The sequence below is a fragment of the Rhea pennata genome, chromosome 1, assembly GCF_028389875.1.
Source record: "Rhea pennata isolate bPtePen1 chromosome 1, bPtePen1.pri, whole genome shotgun sequence".
Classification (NCBI taxonomy): domain Eukaryota; kingdom Metazoa; phylum Chordata; class Aves; order Rheiformes; family Rheidae; genus Rhea; species Rhea pennata.
The window spans coordinates 124239263-124265198 of NC_084663.1; the positions used below are offsets into that span (position 1 = coordinate 124239263).

At 36.3% G+C, this 25936-nt stretch overlaps 1 protein-coding gene across 4 annotated transcripts in view; it reads left to right on the forward strand.

Annotated features, from left to right (window-relative positions):
- Positions 1 to 25936, forward strand: part of CASK (calcium/calmodulin dependent serine protein kinase) — a 215998-nt gene that overhangs the window by 171482 nt on the left and 18580 nt on the right. For 2 of the 4 annotated variants that reach the window (XM_062599616.1, XM_062599644.1), the window contains 9 exons: positions 2388 to 2465; positions 3818 to 3898; positions 7432 to 7620; positions 8238 to 8316; positions 12676 to 12761; positions 14864 to 14932; positions 21291 to 21359; positions 22694 to 22729; positions 25604 to 25800. In XM_062599616.1, coding sequence (XP_062455600.1) covers positions 2388 to 2465; positions 3818 to 3898; positions 7432 to 7620; positions 8238 to 8316; positions 12676 to 12761; positions 14864 to 14932; positions 21291 to 21359; positions 22694 to 22729; positions 25604 to 25800 — 884 coding nt within the window. Of the gene's footprint in view, positions 1 to 2387; positions 2466 to 3817; positions 3899 to 4973; positions 5069 to 7431; positions 7621 to 8237; positions 8317 to 12675; positions 12762 to 14863; positions 14933 to 21290; positions 21360 to 22693; positions 22730 to 25603; positions 25801 to 25936 lie in introns of those variants that run through there. The other 2 variants (XM_062599625.1, XM_062599634.1) reach the window with 2 other exon arrangements.

Below are 25936 nucleotides of genomic sequence, written 5' to 3' on the forward strand. Positions count from 1 at the left end.
ATATAGGAATGTTATCAGTGTATGCAGGGATGTGATGAGGAAGGCTAAGGCCCATTTGGAATTACGTCTGACAAGGGATGTCAAGGACAACAAAAAGGGCTTCTTCAAATACATCAGTAGCAAAAGGAAGACTAGGGAAAATGTGGGCCTGCTGCTGACTGGGATGTGTGCCCTGGTGATGAAGGATACAGAGAAGGCAAAGTTACTGAATGTCTTCTTTGCTTCAGTCTTTACTGCTAAGACTGGCACTCAGGAATCCCAGAGCCTGGAGACAAGAGAGAAAGTCTCAGGAGAGGAAGACTTTCCCTTGGTCAAGGAGGATTGGGTTGGAGATCATTTAGGCAAGCTTGACATCCACAAATAAATAGGCCCCAATGGAATGCACCAACAAGTGCTGAGGGAGCTAGCAGATGTTGTTGCTAGGCGACTCTCCATTATCTTTGAATGGTCACGGAGAGGAGGAGAGGTGCCTGAGGACTGGAAGAAAGCCAGTGCCAATCCAGACTTCAAAAAGGGCAAGAAGGAGGACCCAGGAAACTACAGGCCAGTCAGCCTCACCTCCATCCCTGGAAAGGTGATGGAACAGCTCATTCTGGATGTCATCTCCAAGCACGTGGTGGAAAAGAAGGTGATAAGGAGGAGTCAACATGGATTCACCCAAGGGGAAATCGTGCTTAACCAATCTGATGATAGGCTTCTCTGATGGAATGACTGGCTAGGTAAATGAGGGGAGAGCAGTGGACGTTGTGTACCTTGACTTCAGCAAGGCTTTTGACACTGTCTCCCATAACATCCTCCTAGAGAAGCTCAGGAAGTGTGGGCTTGATGAGTGGACGGTCAAGAGGATTGAGAACTGGCTGAAAGGCAGAGCTGAGGGCCGTCATCAGTGGTGTGAAGTCTTAGTTGGAGGCCTGTGGCTAGTGGCCTTCCCCAGGGCTCAGTACTGGGTCCCATCCTGTTAAACTTCTTCATCAGTGACCTGGATGAAGGGACAGAGTGCGTCCTCAGCAAGTTTGCTGATAATGCCAAACTGGGAGGAGTGGCTGACACACCTGAGGGCTGTGCTGCCATTCAGAGAGACCTGGACAGGCTGGAGAGCTTGGCGGAGAGGAACCTCATGAGGTTCAACAGGGGCAAGTGCAGGGTCCTGCACCTAGGAAGGAATAACTCCATGCACAAGTACAGGTTGAGGACTGACCTGCTGGAAAGCAGCTCTGCAGAGAAGGACCTAGGAGTATTTATGGAGAACAAGTTAACCATGAGCCAGCAATGTGCCCTTTTAGCCAAGAAGGCCAACGGTGTCCTGGGCTGCATTAGGAAACATACTGCCAGCAGGTCGAGGGAGGTGATCCTGCCCCTCTACTCAGCCCTGGTGAGGCCACATCTGGAGTGATGTGTCCAGGTCTGGGCTCCCCACGACAAGAGAGACATGGAGCTCGTGGAGAGAGTCCAACATAGGGCTATGAAGATGATCAGAGGGCTGGAGCATCTGCTGTCTGAGGAACGGCTGTGAGAGCTGGGCCTGTTTGCCTGGAGAAGAGAAGACTGAGAAGATCTTATCACTGTCTACAAGTACCTTAAGGGAGGGTGTCAAGAGGATGGGGCTGGACTCTTTCCAGTGGTGCCAAGTGACAGAACAAGAGGCTACGGGCACAAACTGAACCACAGGAAGTTCCACCTGAATCTGAGGAAAAACTTTAGTGTGAGGATGACAGAGCACTGGACCAGGTTACCTAGAGTCTTCTTCTCAGGAGATATTCAAAACCCGCCTGGACGCACTCCTGTGCAGCTTGCTCTAGGTGACCCTGCTTTAGCTTCTCGGAAGGTTGGACTAGATGATCTCCAGAGATCCCTTCCAACCTCAACCATTCTGTGTTTCTCCAAAGACCTAGGCTTTTGTAGCTTTTTGTCTTCAAGAATATTTTAGTCAGAAAATAACTTTTTCCCATGTTTTAAGCTCTATTTAAATTAGTGCTTGGGATGTTTTATTTATTTTAAAAAATGTATATGCAGATTAATTTGAATATATAGCAGAATATATGATTTACAGTATTTATTCAACGTTCATTGGATCACTTCTGTTACAGCTGTTTGCCTTCTGTAAGTCGGTTGAAAAGGCATGGGAAGTTTACAGAATTACTTAACCTCTCACACTTTCCCAGGTTGTTGTATAAACTCTGAATGTATGGCATTTTTCAAATCTGAAAATATTAAAAAAAAAATAAAATGAAAAACATTAAACTGCTAATTTTTGTTTACAAAACATATGTGGGACTTGCAGCTTACCAGTTCACCTTACTCATGGTGATGTAGGCAGACTTTTGTTAGAGCTCATCATAACTATACAAAGCATGCGATTTCAAGAGTTTGTTTTCTTGTTATTTCAGCTTTATGACAAAATTAACACAAAATCTTCACCGCAAATCAGGAATCCTCCAAGTGATGCTGTACAGAGAGCCAAAGAGGTAATGATTTTAAAATATATTTCTGACTCTGAAAGTCTTATTGTGGAACATTTTCATCATTTTAAAATACAGATAGGTATTCTGGCTTTTAATCTTAATTAATCTCTGGAATTACTTCTACATAAGTAATTACTTACTTATGTTACATAACATGTTGCATAAACTTGCAGAATTCCATTATGTGTATAAGGATTATATATATTATTCAGTTTCATGATTTAACCTTTGACACAACAATAGCAGTATTAGAAGGAATATTCATTTTGGGCAAATGCAAAATCTTTTGTGCTCAATATAGTCCCCTGCAACAAAAGCTTGATGTTTGTATGACTTCTTCCTAAAACACACACTCATTTTTTCTAGGTATCAACTTTTTCAATTGAAAAAACAGGAGTATCAGTAATAGTTTTAAGAAAAGTGAACCTAGAGATGCAGTAAAGTTACCACTACAGATAAATGTACCACAGAATTTTTTTAATTCTTATACTTAACAAATGCAAAACAAGTAATAAATAAATAGTTGTATTATGTAGTATCAGTAAAGATAGTACAATTGTTCAGGGTGATGTCGTAGGAAAAACTTGTTTACAATGCTATTATAATAGAGTGAACAAGAACACTGTAAAACAGTGTGTAATAACTGAACTCACACTGATAGAAGCCCTGAAGTTCTGTTCTGCAAAATTTCCTAGCTGTATGTCCTGAGAGGTGCTTCCAAAAGCAAAGTGCTCTGCTTTCATTGTCCAGAGAGCTGCATGTTGAAAATATAGGTGAAAATATCATGCTGCAAGCAAATGAGTTGAAACATTTACTCCCTCCTCCTTCCCCCAGTGGTAAGCTGAAATATGGCCCAGATTTTATAAAATCTGGAGCTTGGAGGTGGTGCAGCAGATGGACCGTCTACGTTTCGTGTTTGTAACTATTTAATTTGCAGAGAGGCTATTTTATGTGTATTTTTAATTTTGCTTTTAAACTGATTGTTTTAGTAAGTGTGAGACTGTGTGTGAAAGTAGCAGTTGTTGGGGGTGATGTATGTCACCTATGGTTAGTGCTGCCCTTTTGTCTCTGTTACCTGTTAGGGGAATGTTGTTGATTGAAAAAAGAGCAACTGTTTCCTTCAAATTTCTTCTATCTCACAGAGGGAAAATTGAAGTGAGATATTTATGCTCTTAGATTCTGCTGGGGGGGATATTCTCATAAGCCCTTTTCTGTCATAAACCTCTTTTTTTTTTTTTTTGTATCATCATTAGGAGATATTTTTGGAAACTCCAACCAGTGGGGGTTTCCATTTGTTTGTTTAATGGCTTTATTTTACAAGAAAGTTACTGACTTTCTTCCTGCTTGTTTCACAGGTATTAGAAGAAATTTCATGTTACCCAGAGAACAATGATGCAAAGGAGCTAAAGCGTATTTTAACACAACCTCATTTCATGGTAAGAAAATGATACTCTTGTTGCTTTTAAATATGTTCATCATTATTAAAAAAAATAAAAATTCAGTAAGTTATCCCCAAAACCTACAAGTGATGAAACTTCATTCAAATATAGTATTCATATGCATAAATACTTCTAATCTACTAAGTGGCAAAATAGCTACAATTGCCATGGGACCAATATATTTGCAAGCAATTGTATAGCATGCAGCTGTTACAAGGGTGAGCAACAGTTTTTAGGAATACTTGTTCAAAGGGCCAGTGCTCATCAAATAGGACAGTGCTTCAGATGTTTTATTTTGACTTTATTTTCCTTCCTTTCATTTCAAAGAGGAATCCTAAGAGAAAGCAGCATGAAAAATGTGAAAATCATGCTGATAACAGGAGTTATTATTGGTTGAACTCTTTAATATTTTCACTAACTCTTTATAATGGCAATGAGGTAGCCCTTTCTTTCTCCTCCCGCACAAAACATAAATCAATTTTGTCTTAAGTAGAATTATTTGGCTAGTTAGGCAACTAAAACTTCTCTGGGCCAGCCCAAAGGCCTCTGCTTTAGTGCTGCAGTTTATAGTAATAGAAATTATGCTTACAATTTCATGATCTTTTGGGGCTAGCTGGGAGGGATGCTCAAAAGAGCAAAGCTTTCTATATCTCCATAGCCAGAACTGGGATCCTCTGTTCTTTTTTCCCAAGGTCTTGTTAGGATAAAAATATGTGAATTTGTTCTGTAATACGTGCTTATTTAAGATTAGATTACAATAAATCAATAGTGTGCACTGTCTAGTGAATTTGTATTACGTATCAATTACTGTTTCACATACCTGATTAGCGGTCAGTATTTATCCTAAACTCAAGGATGTGACCATTTAATAACCTAATTCAAGTCACTGAAGTTCACAATCTTTTGAAATTAGCTGAAGGGTTTCTTTTGTTTTTAGGCCGTGGATGAAGTTCACAAGCTTCAGAAATAAAACACTATTTTCTTAAATCTGATATACATTATTGTCAGTTTAAAATAATGTATTGTGACTCTCCCTAATCCAAGGATTATATGCTGTGGGCTTTGTGGAATTTGCTCACCTGAAAGCTGAATTACTGTCTTGTAAAAAGCCTGAAGGATAAACCTAATTTCCAAGAAAAAGTGAGCTGAAACCACCCTCATATTCAGGTATAAGATGAAATCTGGATAGCTGCATGTCCCGGTATGTTTTTTTGATGACCAGAGTAGCTTTGGGTGCATCTGTTTTCATGTTTGCGGTGCCAAATGAATTGACTCTTCTTATTATCCCTTTACAATGCTTTGGCTGGTATCATGTACAGGTCTCAAAGCATGCAAACTAGACTCTCTTCAGATGAAATTAAACTTGAAGAGGTAGTCCAGAAGCCTATCCAGTGCAGTCCAGCTGCTAATGGGCTTTCAGTCCACAAGGCGGTATGGACGCTGTCAGAATTAAACCACCTGAAATGCATACAGTGTGAACATCAGGTCCTTAGCACCCAAAGCTGTGTACCCTGTTGACCACTCCTAATTCATTGCACTAATTGCTAACATAGACATACGGTTTTTTCCTCTGTTCTCTGCAACACCCTGATATGCCACTGCCTGGAGATAATACTGATCCTGAATCTGCAGCAGATGTGGTTCAACACTTAACAGGGATACACGGTTGAAATAGAGAATAAAACAAGGTACCATGGTACTCGGCCGTGTTCTAGGACAGAATGAAAAAAAGAGAAAGCAGAAACAGTACTGACTGGCACTCAGCTCCTCTTTTGGAATCAGACAAATTAATTTTATTTATCTTTTTTGCATAAGTACTACACAGACATACTCTATGGAGAAAGACCATTTTTTAAGCATCAATTATTTTCAAAGTTGGCTCAGAAAGAATCATTGTGGCATATCAAAATTTAATACACTTAATCAAGCAACAAAAAAAGTGAGTCTGAAATCATTTTTTGTAGGTATCTCTATTTCCAACTGATTGTCCTCATAAATTTAAAACCAACTGTCAGAATTCTCTTGCGGCAGTTCCATAAAAAGTATTTTTGATGAGGACTACATAGTTTTCATAAGTTTATGAAGTCATCCTTTAGAATGTGGTACAGTTTAGAAGTGGTATCATGGGGACAAATTTAGAAGCTATGAAAATCCGCTTGCTGCCTTGGGTTCCACTTCAGAAATACATGTTGTAGGGATGTTTTTGAATTGCCCATTTCAATATAAGTCCTGCTTAAACATTTTAATTGAAGACTAAGCAGTTGCAGAGTCAGATTTCTCAGCCAAAACAAATTCTGAGCAGTCAGTCTTAAGCCTTGCAAGATTGAGTTTTGCAAATTAAAGAGCTACAAGCAGTCAGTGTATTGTTAAATGAAAATTAACAACACACTAACTATAACATAGATTGACCAAACTGCTATTGGGACTGATATTATATATTGTAATAACAGGGCTTGATTATTCAATCCTGAACTGAGAAGCCCTTCTTAGTTTGGTCCTTGATAAATTAATAGAGGGGTAGTATTAGCATGTTCACGTATAAGTCCTATTTAGTTTTCAGATAGGAGTAAGCTAGCCATAATATCTTCATTAGTAAGAATTCAATGCAGATGTGAAATGGAGATGATCCATAGAGTTCTTAAAGATCCCCTGGGATGGGTACCATAGAAAAGCCTGGTAATCTTTGGATACTGCTTAGCAAATGTTTACACTTTGTTCAACTTCTATCTCATAATAATATGTTACATTTTTAACAGTTGTATAGACTTAAAGTCTTCACGCTAGCTTAGAATGCTTATGTAGTCGGTTGCTGCACTTATCAAAGATGTTTAAGTACATTTAATCAGTTGTGCTGTTTATTACAGCAGGAAACAGAGTAAAAATAATGAAGTAGTATTTGAGCAATTTATTGTTTTACACTAATTTTTATGAGGCATTTGGAACTCCATGTGATTGTTCTGAGTCTGTGCTCTAAGGGGACGGGGAGAATATGGATGTGGTTATGTTTGTGAACGATAACAAACAGTGTTTCATTCTTTCAATTAGTATTGACCCACAATCTGGTTTTGTTATAATGAACTACCATGGGATCTGAATAAGTTTTCATTTTACAAGGATATTCATTAAAGAATAGTTTGCCCTAAAAATTAATTTCCTAATTTCTATGTCTAGGCATATAAATAGAGATAGCCTAATTCTGACCTGAACAGTTCCCATTAGTTTCAGTAAAACTTGCAGGTATTAAGAAAGTAAGGGAGAGGGGGAGCAGCGTCATTCTCACAGGGATATCTACATTAGAAAGTTAGGTTCACTCATGTAGGTTTCAAAGGTAGGGCATGTATGTATGCATTTGGAGTCTGTTGAAGTTTATCTTAGATTCTGTTAAGAGAAAAGTTCCTATATAGAAAGTGAGGCAGTAGTATCTTGGATTTGCTTTAATTTCTGGAGAAATCCAAAAACACTTATGAAGAATGAGCAGGGGCATCAGAGATTTTGGAAGACTTATATTTTGTTACTATGATTTCCTCTAGGCCTTACTTCAAACTCATGATGTAGTGGCACATGAAGTTTACAGTGATGAAGCGCTGAGAGTTACACCTCCTCCCACCTCTCCATACTTAAACGGAGATTCTCCAGAGAGCGCTAACGGTGACATGGATATGGAGAATGTAACACGAGTTCGACTGGTACAGTTCCAGAAGAACACAGATGAACCAATGGTATTTTTCTTGATTCTTTATTGTTAAAGACCAGTGTTATCATGATTTCAAAGCAAGTTTCTTCACTTTGAAGTAGAGCTGCCCAGATAGTTGGTATAGTTCAGCATCCAGTGTATATACTTATCTTCCTGTGTATATCCTCCTGTATGAAGTAAGATAGCTTAAAATGCTATGCATGTATCCATGCTACAGGCTGTACCACTGTAACTTATTTTGTTTAAGAACAACCTTGCAGTAGTTATACTAGATCAAGCTTTAAAACTTTGCTGGACTGTTTGCTCTTCAATGCAAAATTACATTTTTAACAAACCAGAATCTTACATGCTTCTGTATTAAATTATTGTACCTTCATCTGGTAAATGGTATCTGTTTACGTTACAAGGTAAGCCATCTGCAAAATTAAAACATATATGTATATATACACACACACATACACGTGCACACACACACAACCTGCCCATATTTAAGTAGCATTTTTAAATAAAGGTTTTTATGTTAAAATTTGTGCCCTATCTTCAGATATTCAGAAAAAGTGACCATTCTTAAACACTGAAGAATTACAGTGCTGAATATTTTAATGTTTTGTCGTAAGAGTATAACAATTTCTTTGTTTTTAGGGAATCACTTTGAAAATGAATGAGCTGAACCATTGCATCGTGGCAAGAATTATGCATGGAGGAATGATTCACAGGCAAGGTAATTAGGTGTTATAAGTAGTTTTATTTTTGAATAGGATTATTTAGATTATTTTGTACAAAATATGTAACAGCACATCTTACTCATTCTGATTGCTACTATTCTGTAGTAGTGGACCTCTCTCTCTGGATGGAGTCCTGTTAACTGCCTTTATCACCTTGCAGTTTTAGAGGTCTGACAGTGTTTTCAGATGAAAGCCCCCGTGTTTCATTTAGGCCTTTAATTAGGGGAACAGGATTATAACTGATCAAGAGATTGAGGTGCTAATATTCTTTTTTTATACCATACTTACCTAATACCTGTTTAAAAAAGAATCTTTAGGATAGTTATTGTACTTTTCCTTGCAAAATGAAAGAGCTTTGTTCAGCAAAAAATCAGGCTTCTCCATGTCTTTTCTCAGAATTCCTGGGGATCTTTGTGCGTTCAGTGTTGAAAAGATTTGGAAAACAGAAATATTTCTTGTGCCTACAACTTCAGTCTTTATTTTCAGTTTTCACTACTGCAACACAACCGTGCAGACGTGCATCTTTTCTCATTTCCAATCTACTCCTTTTTCCATTTTGTGTGTCCAGATCAGATTTCAGAAATAACTAATGGCTGGACTTTGTCGTATTTTAAATAAACTTCCCTATTAGGTTGTTAGCTGCGAGTTCGGATCACGCCTTTAAATGGTTTACTTTAGTTTTTCCATTTTGTGAATTTTTTCTTTTTATAACACAAAAATTGTCATAATTTGTCAGATCAAAGTCCTTGCAGCCTGCTGTTCTATTTCAAAAGAAGTTAGGAACAGATAACTTGGAAAACAATATACAAAACAGGGAAAATATATTGATTCTTTCTCTGATATATTCATTTAAATTTCTCGACCTTGAATTTTTGATTTGAAGAAGTATAAAAGATGCTTTTCATCAAACAAGGATGAGAACTTATATAGATTTATATATTCCTTTAAAGGGCCTTCTGAACTGCAATTTACTTGGATTCTGAAAGTGACTTTTAAAAGGAGATTGTCTTGTAAGATTTGCAGAAAAAAAGGTGTTTTCTAACCGTAGTTAGGTAGTGGTGATCCTCTGCAGAGTATTGTTTCAAGTGACTGTGTTCCATTACAGAGTAGTAAAAACCTTTCAAAACCTGTTAAATAATTAATTCCAATTATGTCTATTAGAACTCAGGGCAGGGGGTCCTTTTTAATTATACAGCAGCTTTTATTTCTGAAAATTCCACAGGAAATTTAACCTATACTATGTGCTTCATCTAATTAAGGTAGAGCTCTTCTGCACATAGGTTGAGAGGGGAAATAAACCATACTTCAGCTTTTCTGTAGTATTGTCAATTTTTAAGTGTTTTTAATTTTGTTAGCACTCTATTAGATACCTGTCACTTCACTGCTTCATTCAAAATACCTGTATTTAGAATATTTTTATTGTAAGTTGACAGTGATCTCAAGCAGAACATATCTTTTGAACTCCATTTCAGGATCTGTGGCTTTTTTTGTTTTATTTTGTTTTCAAAATGTTGTTGTTTCTGCTTTCTCCTCTTTTTGTATGGTGGACTGCCAGGCAGTAATGGCAATGACTTAATAGTAGGCCTATTGGGAGCGTTCCAGTAACTGGATTATTTCACTTAGCACTACTAAGTGCAAACTGCACGATTCCAAATCACAAAGTACAGTAGCTGCAGTGAAGTCTGCCTCTCATCTATATGCCAACTGCATCTGGTCCTGCAGATTAAAATTACAAGTTTTAATTGTTAAAATTTGTCAGTTCATTGACCTACCTGCTTTTTTAGGGTAAGTATATGAATTAGATCTTAGGTTTAAGTATGTCTTGGTTTTCACTCTTGCACCTGTGCTTTTACTTAGCTCAAGTGTCCATTCATTTATTATCAGTGTATCTGTTCAGACTTCCTATGTAGTAAATATATTTTCAGGAGATCTGCCACATATAATTCAAGCTCTTTGCAGTTCTCACTGTCATAACCCACAGATTTTTTTCCTGCTAACTGACTGGTTTGGGGGTATGCATGCCAAAAAGTGAATTCACTTTAAGATTTGTTTTAGAAGAGGTCCTAGTGTGACATTTTTTGAAAAATCAAGTTCCCAAAGAAGAGAGAGGACTTACTGGCTGCCTGTTTAACCCAACAGGAAAAACAGCAGTTGTATGTTGTGTATGCTACTTTCTCAAAGTGACTTAATGCCAATCTCTCCAAAATAGAGTTACACTGTGATTTTAAGACACTGATACCCTTGGGTAAGGTTTATTCAATCCTAACAAAATCCATGTGAAGACTGGGTGAAAATATGATGGTATATTCTCAGCCTTATGTTCTCCAAGCTACAGAATTTTCCTTTGGCTACAGAAAATGTTTCTGAATAGAGACTCTGATAATTTATTCCTTCTTGTCCCCAATAGGGTAGGAGCTCGTAATTCTGTGTAAAACAAGCACGCACTTACTGAAAATGTCTTCACTGTGGTGTGTAAAGACAAACAAGGAAATCATTTACACCAGAAATCCATCTATCCTTTATTTACTTGAATAAATCATGAATAGCTTATACTCAAAGTTCTGAATGAACACAATACACCCCATAGAAAAGGAGCTAAAATTAGATGGTTAAGCATATTTGTAACAGGTCATGGAAGCAACAAATGGGAAGATTCGTTATTTAGAGATGTCAAGAATATTCCTTTCCAACAAGAATATATATAAAGAAAAGAATCTTTCTATGTTTTAACAACCCATCCACCCCTTAAAACAAAATGACCCTCTGCTGTTAAATGGCCGTTCTCTGTTCCCAACTTTTATGAATACTGCTATATTCCAGTCATATACAGAACAAAGTTCACTTCTGCCAGAGTAAAAGAAATGGGAAATATTCCAGAAGAAGGGAATCTATTTAAGTGCACTGTTGAAATAATTTGATACAAAGCTATTACAAAGTCCTATTCTCTTTCTAATATTTAACTTCATCAGATTAATGTTTTGAATAAACAGTTTGAACAGTTGAATAAAGAGTTTATATACTATTTCAGGGGATGTGCTCTTTGTGATTCAGTGTTATTGTTCCATAACAGCACACTCACTTCAAAAAGAATTTAGGTTTGACATGATACAATAGAAACAGGGACACATTTCTTTTAGAATGATTTTTGAGAACTGGGTATTGAATGGCTTCCTGACAAAGTCTGCCAAAATTAAATTTTCAAAATGTTTCATTAGTAATTTGATCATTAATATTCTAGATGTGAACTAGATTAATTTGAAATTCAAATGCTGGACTGTTGCATTCAATTCAGTAAACTATTGCAATAAATTTTCTGCTGAAGAGTAGAAGAATTGCAATTAGCCCTTTTTTTTTTCACTACCGAGTGAAAAAAAACTGCCAGTGTATTCAGGATTAAGTCTTTCAGTCACATTAAGCACTCTGAGCAATACTATAGAAGCTAATCTGTTGATAGTGAAAATTGGATATTGAATGGCTTCCTGAGAAAGTCTGCCAAAATTAAATCTTCAATATGTTATGTCAGTGTGGAGTGATGGTCTCGTGACACTATTTTGTTAGAGAGGAGAAACATCTTCTGGCTAATAATAAGTTGTGGAGATTTTTTGAAGAACTACTAGAAAATTAGATAGACTTAAACTACTCATGTCTAAAATTACAGTCCAAAAAAAGCTTCCTAGATTGCTGCTGGTCTGGAGGATATGTAGTTCATTGGGGGCATCCCTGTTGATCTTTTGCAGTGTCTTAAGAGTCCTGTCGTTCTAACTCAAGGCATGCCATTTCCATCTCAGCTTCAGATCAATTTATGACTCTCCTAAGATAAGCAGAGATGTGTTTCATGGTGTGAGGTTGTAGGCAGTCACACTAGGTATCTGCATTCAAGTTGAAGTTAAGTGTGCATACAGAAAATGCATTTCAAAATCACAGAAATGAAGAGATACAACAGCTGACAGATAAAATTGAGTGTGGCCAGAGACCAAACTGCATTAAGTAATCATTTGATAAAATACTTGTCTCTGACAAGTTTGGTGATTTCAGATAGATATCTCTAAACATTTCCAGCTCAGTAGCTGCAGGTGACTTTCTATTCAACATGTAGGTTTTTGGAGTGTCCTTGTGAGCGAACTGATCCTTTCTCCCTGTACTGTTATGTGGTGCCAGGGCATCTTATGCTGACTTACTGACTTCACTCTGAAAGACAGATTCCTAACGCATAGCTACCATTGTCCTTTTCTGAATTTAACCCAAATTCTTACTTCAGTGTTGTTTCATAATTATGACTTTATATGAATATTGGTGTTGTCCTACAATTTTCTCATAAGTGTGTGTGGTGATCATCTGTTTTGTTAATTCTGCAGGTACGCTACATGTAGGGGATGAAATCCGAGAAATAAATGGGATCAGTGTGGCAAATCAAACTGTAGAGCAACTACAAAAAATGCTTGTAAGTGGCTGAAAGTTTGCTGATGTTCATCATAAAAGTGTCTTCTTTTGACAAAACTCTTCTTTGCAGTGTGTCTTCTCCTTTTTCTTCCATTCTTGATAGCCTGCATGGGCCTGTAACCCAAAATCTTCCTTTTATAGCATTCAGGGAACTGGCTCTTCCCTTTAGTTTTCCTAGTGTCTTTTTTTGCACATTATAGTGTCTAATGTCTTATTTGTACATTATGTAGTCTTCTGCACATTTTACAAGAAGGCACCTCCAGATACCATTTTATTTTTTCCATTTAGTCACAGGGAGAAGATCATAGTCACTAAATCATTCCCAACAGATATATGTCTGACCAGCACTTAAAAAAAAAAAAAAAAAAAAAAGGAAAAAAAAAGTGATGGAACTTCCCCAAACTCTAGGCAATTGACTTTAAAGTATAACAGTCTTACATTTTAGATTTTTTTTTCTAATATCTGCGTCTCCTTTGTTGCAATGCAGTAATTTCTTGTCTTGTCTCTCATGGACACAACAGCAAAAATACTGCCTACCTCCTACTACTCATAGTTAGTCTATGAAGATTATGCTCTGCTTCTTCAAATCTTCAGTCTAAACCAATTGTGGTCACTGAGTATACTGTGCATGAAAAGAAACTTTGTAAACCTATTGGTATGATTGCTATACAAATCCAAAGACAATGAAAGTAACCTCAGGAGGTCTGCAGTCCAATCTCCTGTTCAGTGCAGGGTCAACACTGAATTCAGCCCAAGTTGCTCAGGATCTATTGCTGAATGATTTTAAAAAAATAGAGAGAGAGAGAGAGAGAGAAGCAGACATTGAAGTGGGATTGAACAGTAGGATGCACTTCTATTTGTAGCCAGAAAATTAAATTCCAAAGCTGTAAATAGTGTCATATGAGCTGGGACAGGATTCTCACATGTGCATATGGCCCCATTATATCAAATTCCTCCTTCAGTCCATATTGGGAGCATTTAGAGTGAAAAGTAAGTCTTCATCTACATAAATCCTGAATCCAGAAGATCAAGGCTCACCTTGATCTTCTAGATTCTACTGAACTTCTCCTATCAACTGACTTTTGGCTTCCTGACTTGGCTGAACTCCATTACTGTATTCAGTATGTCCTGTCATGCCATACACTAAAGTAGTGACAAGTTGCAAAGATGATTGTACATGGTTATTGATGTTACAAAGAAAGCAAAAATTTTTCAAACACAGTCTAGTTCTTTGCAGAGAAACTCCATCTTCGGCCTTGCTGATAGTCAGTTTTATGTTCCATAACATACGTATTTTTTCCTGTGTACAACTCTAATCTGGGGATTTTGAATGGTATTGCAGTTCCTTTTGTAGTGTCAAAAACCAGATGGAAAAGCTTAAGTGAGTCCAGGCAAATTTCATTTTGTTGGCTCACAGTAAGCGAGCCAGAGAGAGGAAAAGAAAAGCACCAAGGACTCACTTGAAGTGGTCTGCTTCCTTTCTGCCCAAATCAAATCCTGCAGTTGTCAGCCATGTGGTGGCATTTATATGCTACCTAACATTTAGGAAAATACAGCTATGCCAGTATGTTGCCACAATCCACTGCTATTCTGCAGTTATATTTTTTACTATAATAAATACAAACTAGCAGATCCCATCTTCTGTCCTGAGAAGCTATCTTTTTTCTTCCGATAGTGGAGTGACATGCAACTCCTTCAGAAAGTCTGATTATTGTTTTAGAAGGGAAGAAAATGTCACTTTTGTAGTAGAGATGGTGTAGATCATAAGAATATAGCTACAAAGAAAAGGTTGACATGGAGAAAGCCTACACACCTGTGCATTTCTTCCCTGAAAATACAGTTCTATTTTCTAGACATTTGAAAAACAGGCAAACAAACTGATAATGTATGTTTGGCTTTTGGATTATTAAGAGACCATCTAAAAGTTAGTTTCCAAGTGAAATGACAAATTTGCTGTAGTATTTTAGCTTTTCTGAATATTTACTTTAGGAAAAAGTACTGCTGCTCTTAAACTAGCTATGACGGTTTCCTTTCAAACATAAGTGTTTGGGGGATTTTCTCTTCAGTGTCATGGTTATTAAAGAAGTGCTCGTCTTCTTGCAGAGGGAAATGCGAGGGAGTATCACCTTCAAGATTGTGCCAAGTTATCGCACACAGTCTTCATCCTGTGAGGTAATGAATTTAATGAACCATCTCATTTCTTCCTCAGTCCTGTAACTAACTGCCTGCTGATGGCTGAATGTTACTGCTTTCTGGGAAATTGTTTCTGCCTGTCCTGTTAGATCACGCACACCAATTTTACAACAAAGATAACGGAACATGAGTAGGTCCCACCTACCTACTCAGCCCTCATATTCATCTCATCAGCACCTTAACTAACTCTTTACAGCCTATTTTTAAAAAAAAAGGGGGGGAGAAGGAGGAGATCTTCTAGAGTTCCTTCAACTCATGCATTTAGGAAGCCCCTTTAAAAATCACATTTTAAAATGCATTCTCCAGGAAGTCTATTAGAGTTCCTAAGCAGAGGAGCATTCCTCCTTTTTTAAGCATAAAACATTATTTTATTGCTTTGGGCTGTTAAGGGTTAATTGAAGAATCTGTTTCCGTATAACCCTGTTCAGGTAAATTTGTGATGGTTGTCTGTAACAGTTACATGTGGGTTAATACTATGTTTCCATGCAAAATTAATATTTTGTCATTGTGAAGAAAAATAGGTTTGGAGTTCAATTCTCATTGAGCTAGAAACTTGATGTTATGGTTTTTGCACAGTTAAATTGAGATTGTTTGATTCTTTCTTGCTCACAATGTTCCAGATTGCATTTGAAGGGAATTAAATTCTAGAAAATGGCTACTTGAGAGATACTGTTCCAATGTAAGCATATAGATGGCATATGCCCTATCTAGATGATGCCAGTCTTTCTGTGACACATGCTTGACTGCACACACACAGTTCCCAAATTAGAATTACCAGAGTGAAATCACAGTCTCTGTTGAAGGCCAGCAGCTTAGCTTAATTAGACCTATCACTTCATCTTAATTGTTTTGGGATTTCAGCAGATGCTAGAACGTATAGAAACTGCTATTGTGATTCAGAACAATCTGTTTGGAAAAAGAATACTTTTTCTTAGTTGCCTTCCGTACTTTTAATAGAAGTTGTCAAGAGATAAAAGATTAAGATTTTAGAGACAGAGGGTTTGACAAATTTTCATCTATGAGGTCAAATTTCCTTAAGAGGTATAAATATAAAAGCAAATGTTTTTCGTGAGATGCAAATATTTTTGTAAAAAAAATCAAACAGATATTCTAGAATGTGTTGAGGAATTTATGTATTGACTCCAATGCTGTAACTAGCAATAAAAATGAAAAGTACCTTGCTTCCCAGTATTAAAATACAAAACTGGCAAAATTATATACTTCCGGAGAAGAAGATTATTTGGAGAAAAATAGGTCCAGCATATGAATTTAAATTAATGCCACTAAGTGTCATTTTAGTAATAGCAGATCATCTCTTTTGCTTAGTTTTTTGTCTTCAGGTTCTTCACAATATTTATTCCACAGGAAAGAGGAACATGGACTCTTGTCTTCATGTGGACAAAACAGGAAAATTAGAAATGGATAATCAAAGGCAGAGAAAATTTATCACAGTTTGTGGCTGTTTGCATTCTTTTAATCAGAGGCACCTGGGTCTATTCCAACTGCTCTGTCATCACTATGACTTTGACAAGGTTTTCAAGCGTCAAGAGCATACACAAAAATTTTAAATTCATCCTATTACATCATCTCTAGTCCTTTGTTACTTTCTCAATTTCTTTCTCAGAATTTTTCAGGACTGTGATTCAGATGAGGAATCAAGTTCTTAGCCCTTCACAGAGGCTAAAAATAGATGTTGAATGTCATTAGTAAGCCGCAAAAAGCATTCCTTCTGTTGCTCTCTGGCAGGATATATACAGAGATATCTGATCTTCACTATTTTTTTGCTATATTACTAGTTGACCTAATTGTGTCAATACTTCAGATATTTCTAGAGCTCTCTTTTGGGTGGGTTTTTTTCCTGCCTTCCATTATGGACAGTTGCTAATGTAGTGTAGTTTTACCAGCAGTGGAATAAAAAACAGAATCAGCAATTTTTTTTTTCACGTCTCCTATCATAATCACATTGTTGGATTGCAAAATGTCTTGCTAATCTTAAATATGCAGAGTTAAATATTCATAGAATGAGAGATGATCTGCCTACCTCCCCTTTTATACAGAATCTGCCTATATGCCTTTATATACAGAGGTATGGGATGGGGGAGGGCTGAGGGGAATCTATTTTCAAGTAACTGAGATTTGCATCTCACTTACATTTTTCCTATTTTGTGGACACTTAAGTGTTGAGGTGATGCTTTTTGAATATCAAGTCACTTTAGCATATACAGGAAAGTCTTGTCCTTACAGGATGTAACTGCACTTCAGTGTCACTGGGAAGTTTTCAAAATCTCAACTGAAAATTTCCAAATTTTTTAGGGGTTCATGCACCTGTGCCTTCTATTCAGTTATCAGGGCTTTCAAGTCAGTCTTAAGGCTTTTTTGAAGGAGTTGATGGGTTTGAGGGTGTTGCTTCTTGATTTTTACTTTTGAACTTCCATGTTAAATATATTGCAACTATACTTCATCCTGAATTTTATTTTTCTTGCCTAGTGTTTGTTAATTTTTGAAAAACAGTTCAGGTACTCTTAAAAGCAAATAGCTTAGCTACCAAATCTGCAATGCAAAAGGAATATAGGCATTATCAATTAAGATAAACTATTAATTGAAACACTAATATCCCTGGACATTATTTAGGAACACTTCTGTGCTTCAGAAAGGCTCTTCGACTTATTTGCTGTGTAATTTTTCAAATCAACCGCTAATTCTTTTCTCCACAAAATTTGAAAACATGTCCATACTCTAATTTCTACAAAGAAAGTAGAAACTGGTGCAAGAAACTGGTTTCAAGGCTAGGTTTGGATTTATAGTCTGTCATCTTGACAGTTAGTTTAAGACTTAGAAGCTTTTGATCACTAACACATAGTTCTGATTTTGTAGAGTAGACTTTGCTTGAAAACATAATACTTTCGAGTTCCCATAGTCTGGATCAGTGATCTACTGTGAGAACATCTGTTGTTGTAGTCAGTGTGGTACACGTCCTGATTTATTCATATGTCTAGGTAACACATTGACCAGGATGTTGATTTTTCTGCTTCAGATATTGAGGAAATCACAGACTGATACATGAATGTGAACTTAAGTAGTAGTTACTTCACATTCTTCTAGTGGCTGATGACTATATGCCACATAGACATTTTGCCTAATACTATATCCAACTGAGTAAACATTTTGCTCTAGCTACACGTACATTCTTATTTTCCACTGACAAAAACCTCTGAGTAACTTTTTATAGTTTGGGATTTGTAAGAATGCCAAGGGAAGTATGCTTTTTTTTACAAGGAACTTTCCATATAAACAACTGTTATAATTTAGATTGTCTCCGTGAAACATTTCCATTGCTTCATTAAGAAGAAAAGCCTTTATATACATAAATACAAGATTTGTAAAATCCAATGGTAATCATCATGTATTTAAGAATAATATTTATGTAGCTTTTCTTTAGCCCTGCAGTGTTTCCTTTAATGCCAAGACTGTAAACCTTTTACAGTTGTATTAAAAATACTTCCAGGAACATTGCTTGAACAAAACTGGAACTGAAATGTGTTTGCAGATTTTTCGAAAATCTCTCTCATTCGTCTGGAGATCTGACAACCATGTCTTTAATTCAGTTGTTCTTGACAGGATCTAAGCTGTAAGACCACATCCAGTAGACATAATTGACTTGTTAGAGGATTGCATCTCAATCTTTTTAATTTATCATTCATAATCAACACATAAGAACAAGGAATCAATCCTGGGAAACTAGTTTTGCCATCATTTGGCAAGGGTTGTGATTGTTCCCTCTAAAGATTCAGCTATGGTGCTTGAGGAAGGATCCAAAAGTTGTGATGCTTTGATACTTGGCTTGGGGTTAGACAAGTTTGAGAACTCTAGATATTCAAGTAAGACTAAAATAAGATGATATCCCTTCTGCACAACTCAGAATCATCTGATCCTCCAAATGTTTCTCTGCTCTTGTCCCTAAGAGGACTAAGACTCTTTCTCATTTAATGGAGAAACAAACTCAGGTTGCAAGCTGAAGTTTTCCACTCTAGTTCTAAGCAGTCCTAGCATTCTGCAGGGGAGTCTCTGCTCATTCCATTCTGTCTCATTAGACTGTGCATAATACACAGTTTTTTCTCTGACCTTTGAGCTGGTATTTTGAGAAAGAAAGGCCAGGTTTCTAGGAAGTAAGAATCTAAATGCCTTTGATGAAATTATAGCTAAAATGACTAGATATCCAAAAACTGTACAGATGCTTCTTGACTAGCTTCATTTATTTCTTACAGTTAGTACTGAAGTCACTAATAGTAGTGAAAATGGAGATTTTTTTTCAGTTTGTCATGATGAACATATGTCTTGAGTAATATGCTGTCTTCTGAGAGCTGCTTGAGGAATATGAATCAAAATATTCTCAAACCAAAAAAAAATCCTTCAAAGGGAGGAGCCATCAACTGAGTTCAGAAATACATGGCATTTTTCACAACTTCAGCTTGTTTTTTCTCCAAATCACTTGGGTGCTTACAGTACCTTCAAAGTCTTTCCATGCCAAACCATCACTTGACTAGATCATAGCATGTAGATCGTAACAAACTGGATTTAAAAAATAAATTTTAAAAAAATCCCACTAAAGTAAAATTAATCATTCACCTCTTCTTGAAAGCGAGAGAAATGGGCAAAAACAGAATTGTTGAACTGAAGGCTCAGCTACTTTGTGGAGGGGATTGATGTAAGTGGAAGATCTATTTATGAGAGGAGGAAGCTGCTGCTTTTTTGGAAAGTCTCTCAGCCATCATTTGATGGTAAAGGTGCAGATGATATACTATATACAAAAAATGGAGTAACAGTTCCTTTAGGTGTATATATATATTTTTTTTTTTGGGTGATTAAAAAGTAGCTTAGGTGGTCTCATTTGAATATTTGAAATCTGTTGTGCTGGATTGATTTTGTTAATAGAACTAGAACTGATTTTCCCCCAAGCTGTTATATATTGCAAATAATGGTGACCACTAAATGAGCATGCATTTTATTCTTAGACATGTAGCAGAAGTGTACAGACCTACTTACTTTGAACCACAGACTTTACTGCCGTAATACTATTAAATCTGTGCTCAGCTGTATTAAAATGAAAGCATGCATCTAGATAGGTATGTATGGGACTTCACATGAAATCAGATCTAATGAGTCTAACAAAAAGTCCAAGAAGCTCAAAATGAGTTTGTTACACATCAAGCACATGGGCAGCAAGAGTGATGAAGTATTGCTTCTTATTTTAATTATTTACTGGTGCCTTAAAATAGCTGTGTGTTCCATCATGTAATTACTATAAATTAGTGAGTATTAAGGGAGGAGCTCTAGTTGATGAATGCTGTCACATAAAGAGTTTAGCTTCAATTCTGGTATCTAATTTGTTCACTAACGGCACAAACATTCTTCAGTGAACTTTTGATGTGGAACATTATGTTCCAAAATTCCTTTGGGGGATAAGGGGATTTTTTTAAACAATGTGCGAGTTAATTATTTGATTTCCTGAAGATTATTTGATATCCTGAAGATTTCCTGAGTTAAATTCAATTTTCTGATCTTATGGAGTTAAGTACTATACTTTAAAAAAATTGGGAAAAAGATTGCTCAACAAGTGGCTTTTTTTTGCCTGTGTGAGACCCAGTTACAAATTCCTATTATCCTTTCCATAACATTTTCTAGTATGCACTCTGCATCTGTTCTGTTCTCGATGAAGTGTAGGGCTACATTGGTAGTCAAGAAAGGTGCCTTTTTATTTGATACATTTTGGCCAAGTTTAGTGCTAACTCCTGTAAGAATATTAGAGTATCCAACTTCTCATATGTCAGATTCAAAACAGCAGGTTCTGCTGTCTTTCAGACACTTTCAGACATGCGTATAGATCCATCTTACAGAGTAGAAACTAAGCAACATTGACCTCAGCATATCCCCCCCAAAAAAAAAGATTTAAAACCTTGTTTAAAATGCAACATGTGCCTCACTCCGTTCAAACTATTCAGCGAATAACTCTTAGGTGATTACCTTTAACAAAGACTCCAGTGTGGCTAATTGCCTTTAGCCTTGTCAGCTATATAAGAATTAAGGGGTCCCAGACATTCAGTAATTAGAAAACTATTTGAATGCTAAGGCACTATAAAACTAGTTATTCCATAGGATACGTGAAAATATCTCCAACCATGAAAAATGTTGAGATTTATGGAGTTTGTTGTGTGGAAACTTTCACAGATGAAGCAGCTAAGTAAATGGGTATAGGGCTGTGGATGTAACTGTTCATTTAAATATATCTGTGTTCCTGTGATAGTGTTGTGTTGTTAATGAACCTTGTGTCTTATTTCAGAGAGATTCCCCCTCTACATCCAGACAGTCCCCAGCTAATGGTCATAGCAGCACTAACAATTCTGTTTCGGTAAGATTTCCAGTTCCACACCGAGAAAGTGTGAAAGTTTTGTTGGTGCTCATCTACCATTACTGTTATACTTATCGTGTGTTCAGTGGAAGATTATGTTCTGCTGATAGAACCAAGGTTATTTCGTATATGACTCCCCATTTTCTTTTCTGAGGATTTTTTTTTCCAACATATTCTTCTCATTAAAAGCCGTATAGTAAGTTAAATGTTAATAACCATAATGTGACACTTCAGTCATCCTTAAAACATTGCTAGCGGTTTCCTCAAAGCCAAGCAAAGGTTTAAAGAGGAAGTTTTATTTCCGTCCTAAACTTTGGAAGCAGTGTTTGAAGAAAGAATAATTTTGGTATCCCAAGACATTTTAGACTTTTTAAGTTTTGTGTTTCGAGAGACTTCTGGAATGTGTCCTGGCTTCCGCTATCTGAGTTAATGAATTGGTGTGCCCTCTGCTGTTGTGGTACGTGCACATACTTTGTGAAATATGAGCCTTGCCTGGATATGAAAAGCAAAAGGAAGTGGCTTTAAACTGCACTACAAACCAAGCTACTACCATCACATCTTTAACACAAAGTACTTCCTGTTTCCAATGTATTCAGGTAGAAAGGTGCTGTTGGTCTCCTGGATTTGGAAAGCGTAGCAGATGTTAAAATTTGTGGTGTTCATCATCTGTCCTTGTTCTGACTAATGTAGTAACTGTACATGCAAGTTCCTTCAGTCAGTGCTGTCAATATTGTGAGTTCTTGGGACTGGCTAAAAAACAAAAACAGAATAACTACACCTTTAACTAATAAGAAAATTACAGCTGAGAAATGATTTGCCACAAGGTCAAGTGCTTTAATTACTACAATGGAAGTAATTATAATGGAACCAATAAGAAATTTTGATGAATTCAATTGAATTTGTAACATGATTTGTAGTAGTTATTCCTTGGCACAATTTATCCCATTATACATTTTTTATCATAAAATTTTCAGTATTTATTATAGCATTCTTCTGTTTTAAAAACAAGTCTAAGCATTAAGTGGAAAAAGGCATTCACATGAAAAGCCTTTTTCACTTACAGGTGCTTTTGTGTTGAAGATGCTGCATTGTTTATTAAGAAGCACATTTTCTACCTGCTTAAACTTTTTACCTGCTTTCTTCAGCTTGCTGCTAAACAGCCTGGGTTTGAGTTTTCTTTAAGAAAAAAGTATTTCTAAAAATGAGTCAATGCTTTATACTTCTGTCTGATTTATCATTTTATTATTAAGTAATATGAATCACTAACAAATGATGCTGTATACCCTTAAAAAGTAAATGAAAATTTCTTTTCCTGGGTTGACTTTATTCTGCAGGACTTGCCATCGACAACACAACCAAAAGGACGACAGGTGAATAGATATCCTCCACGGGCATTTTTATGTACTTAGCTGCTAGTGAACACCCCTGCTTATCTATTTCCCCTCCATATTCTGTATGTGCTGGACTAAAACATTTAAGCTTGGAAAATTTATTCCATTTTTCCACTTTTCTTTTTAACTCATTTGTATGTGGCTAATTCAAAATAGCATTTTTTCATGTGTCCATATATGTGACAGTTACAAAGTCGTCATAAATTTAACTTGAGATGCTGTTTTTATTAAGAATTCATTAATATACTTACTATTGCACAAGCAAATAGTGACCTGCACAGGTTTTCATTTTAGAGGAAAGCTCAATTTTATATTTTAGCTCAAACTAAGACTAACAGTCTCAGTTACTCAGTAACAGTAACTGAAGGACAACCTCATGGTTTCAGTCCTAAGGACCAGATTTGCTAAGATCCCTAAACTTTGTAACCTTCACCTGAATAAACCAGTTGTACATGTCATCATAAACCAAAGAAAGATCTTCCCTCTGCAGAGAATTCCAAGAAATCCCTTTAGGGCTCTGCAGATGATTCCCAGCTATTCTCTCTGCAATTTTAAGAATTTTGGTTTTTTTCTTTCTTCTTTTATTTTTTTTTTTTTTTTTATTGCAGCCTCTAAATGAGCACATAGCATCAGGTGATTTATGATTCATCTTTAATAACTGCTCATTTTATATGTAGCATCTCCAGAATCTGCCTCTGAATCTTTAACGGTCGACTCAAGCTCTTACTTTCCCAAGGATTTTAATAATATTTCTTGCAATTTATCTTCATCCAAAAGAGTCAGTGGACTCCATGATTTATAAGCTTTGAAAATCCTTTTGTACTACTAGCTCAGTTGTAATATCTATTACACAAATGCATTGCTCTCATTTTATTTCACATTTTTAAATCTGCAGCTAGCTGGTTCTTTCATCTTTCTGATGTCTTCTGAAGTTTCAGGGCTGCCTGAATATGGTCCTGGGAAGGCTCCATAAAAGACCTTCCATGCTATTGTGTTAATTTTCTCTGCTGACCCCCCCCCCTTCATCCCCACCCACCTCCCAGAGCATTCCCAGGAGAGAAGAGTTAGTTCAAGACAGTATCAGAATGATGGTTCTCCTCAGACTTAAACCATTTATGTCTTTTTTTTTAAGATTCTTTTCCTATTGAGCCAGCATGTTTTTCTGGTGGCTTGTCATCCTTGAGACAGCGAGGGCTTGGATAACAGATACAGTGGTATGTGTAAGGAAGCCTGTGACGTTCCATTAACAGCCACTGTTATCTCTGGGTGAGGATAAAATGGATAAGAAGAGCTCAAACTTGAGCAAGCAGTTTAAAAGGAAGGAAACGTTTTTAGATGGTAAAAATACTACTCACTTTTCTAGACCTATATTAGACTGAGGGAAGACAGGATCAAAGCAATACTGACTACCTCTTGGAAAGCAAATTAGTAAGTGAAAGCAGCTGGTATTAAAACACCCTATTTTTCAGATTTAAAAAATAAATGAAGAAAAAGGTTGGGTGGCTTGTCTAAAATCACACACTCAATACATAGCAGAACAAAGATCAGGTTTAGAATATCAAATGTTGAGCACTGTGTTAGTGTTAGCATCTCACTTTAAACTCACTTTAAACATATAAGTACTTCAGGTTCAAGATTTTACGTTAATTTATTCATATAGTTGGGTTGCATATTTGGATTACTGTAGAAACAAACTTTTTAAAGTGCTATAAATAGTGCTAATACTGGACACTTACAGCTTTTTCTGGAGCAGAATTTGAACAAAGTTGAAAAGTATTCGGTACAGTTTAAATAAATGGTACTACTTTGCAATAGAAAACATTTTTAAAAGTCTTTTTAGTTAGTTTTTAGTTAGAAAATCAGCAGAGTACACATGGCTGTTTGAGTCTCTACAGGGTGATGTGTGAAGTTCATAAACTGTACAAATTACCCAAACCCTTATAGCTGGTCTTGTTAGTAACATAATTATTGAAATAGGCACCTGATTTTTCCTCTTCAATCTGTATCATTGTGTTCATGACATTGAATTCTGATTTTTAAGATCCTTGGATACATCAGGACTGTAGTTAACAACCAAAACTGGATTTCAGTTTTCTTTTTATTTCCTAGAATTGAGAACATCACTAACATACAAAGGAAGGACTGGTATATTATTAAAATGGTGAAGTCAAAGTCCCCATTCTTACTGTTTATGTGCCTTTGAGAATAAGTTATTCAAAACATAAGTTTTCATTTCTATGGGAGTAGACTTTTACTGAAAACTATGCTGGGATTTCCCACATTCCCCCTAAACAACTATACATGGTGGGCACAACCCTGGATTTCCTATTTATTCTAAAGAGAATATGGTATTAAATTTTCAGACTAACTACTAATGATTGATAATGTAGCTCAAGTCCATTACACTGTTCAATAATATTTCTTGTCATCAATTTTTTTAATTTATTGTGCAGCTTTAGTTGGAAATAATCTACAGCTCAAATTATAATGGGCTAGCTTTCAATCTGTAATGTTTCATGACAAGTAATATTGACCTGAGGGATTCTACCAGTTTATTGTAGATCCACATAGAGTCTTCAAAAGTGTAAATGCATTTGTTGTTGCTGTTCAGGTTTTAGAGTATGTAGAAGACATGAACATTCAAAATATCTTCACGTCTCCATTGTTCACTGATTTTTTTTTTTCTTTTCATTTTCAACTATCACTATGCTTTTGCCACTCAGTTTCTTCTGCTGCTTTGTTTGCAAACAATATGTGTAACTACACATATCAAATTTTCACCTGTTATTGTGTAACAGTAATATTTGTACCATTAATAATATGGCAGTGTCCTTTAAAAACTCTTCTTTGTAGATATATGTAAGAGCACAATTTGAATATGATCCAGCAAAGGATGACCTCATACCCTGCAAAGAAGCTGGGATCAGATTCAGAGTTGGTGATATTATCCAGATCATTAGTAAAGATGATCACAACTGGTGGCAGGGTAAACTGGAGAACTCCAAAAATGGTACTGCAGGTCTTATTCCTTCTCCTGAACTTCAAGAATGGTATGACTTAGGTTTCCTACAGAAATGAATTTAGCTTTGCTTTAATTTCTGTCTTTCATACTTTTTTCCTTGATGTACAGCTAGTTTTCATGTGATCTGTCCCCTTTTTAAAAAAAGGCTATTTTCCCTCAGATTC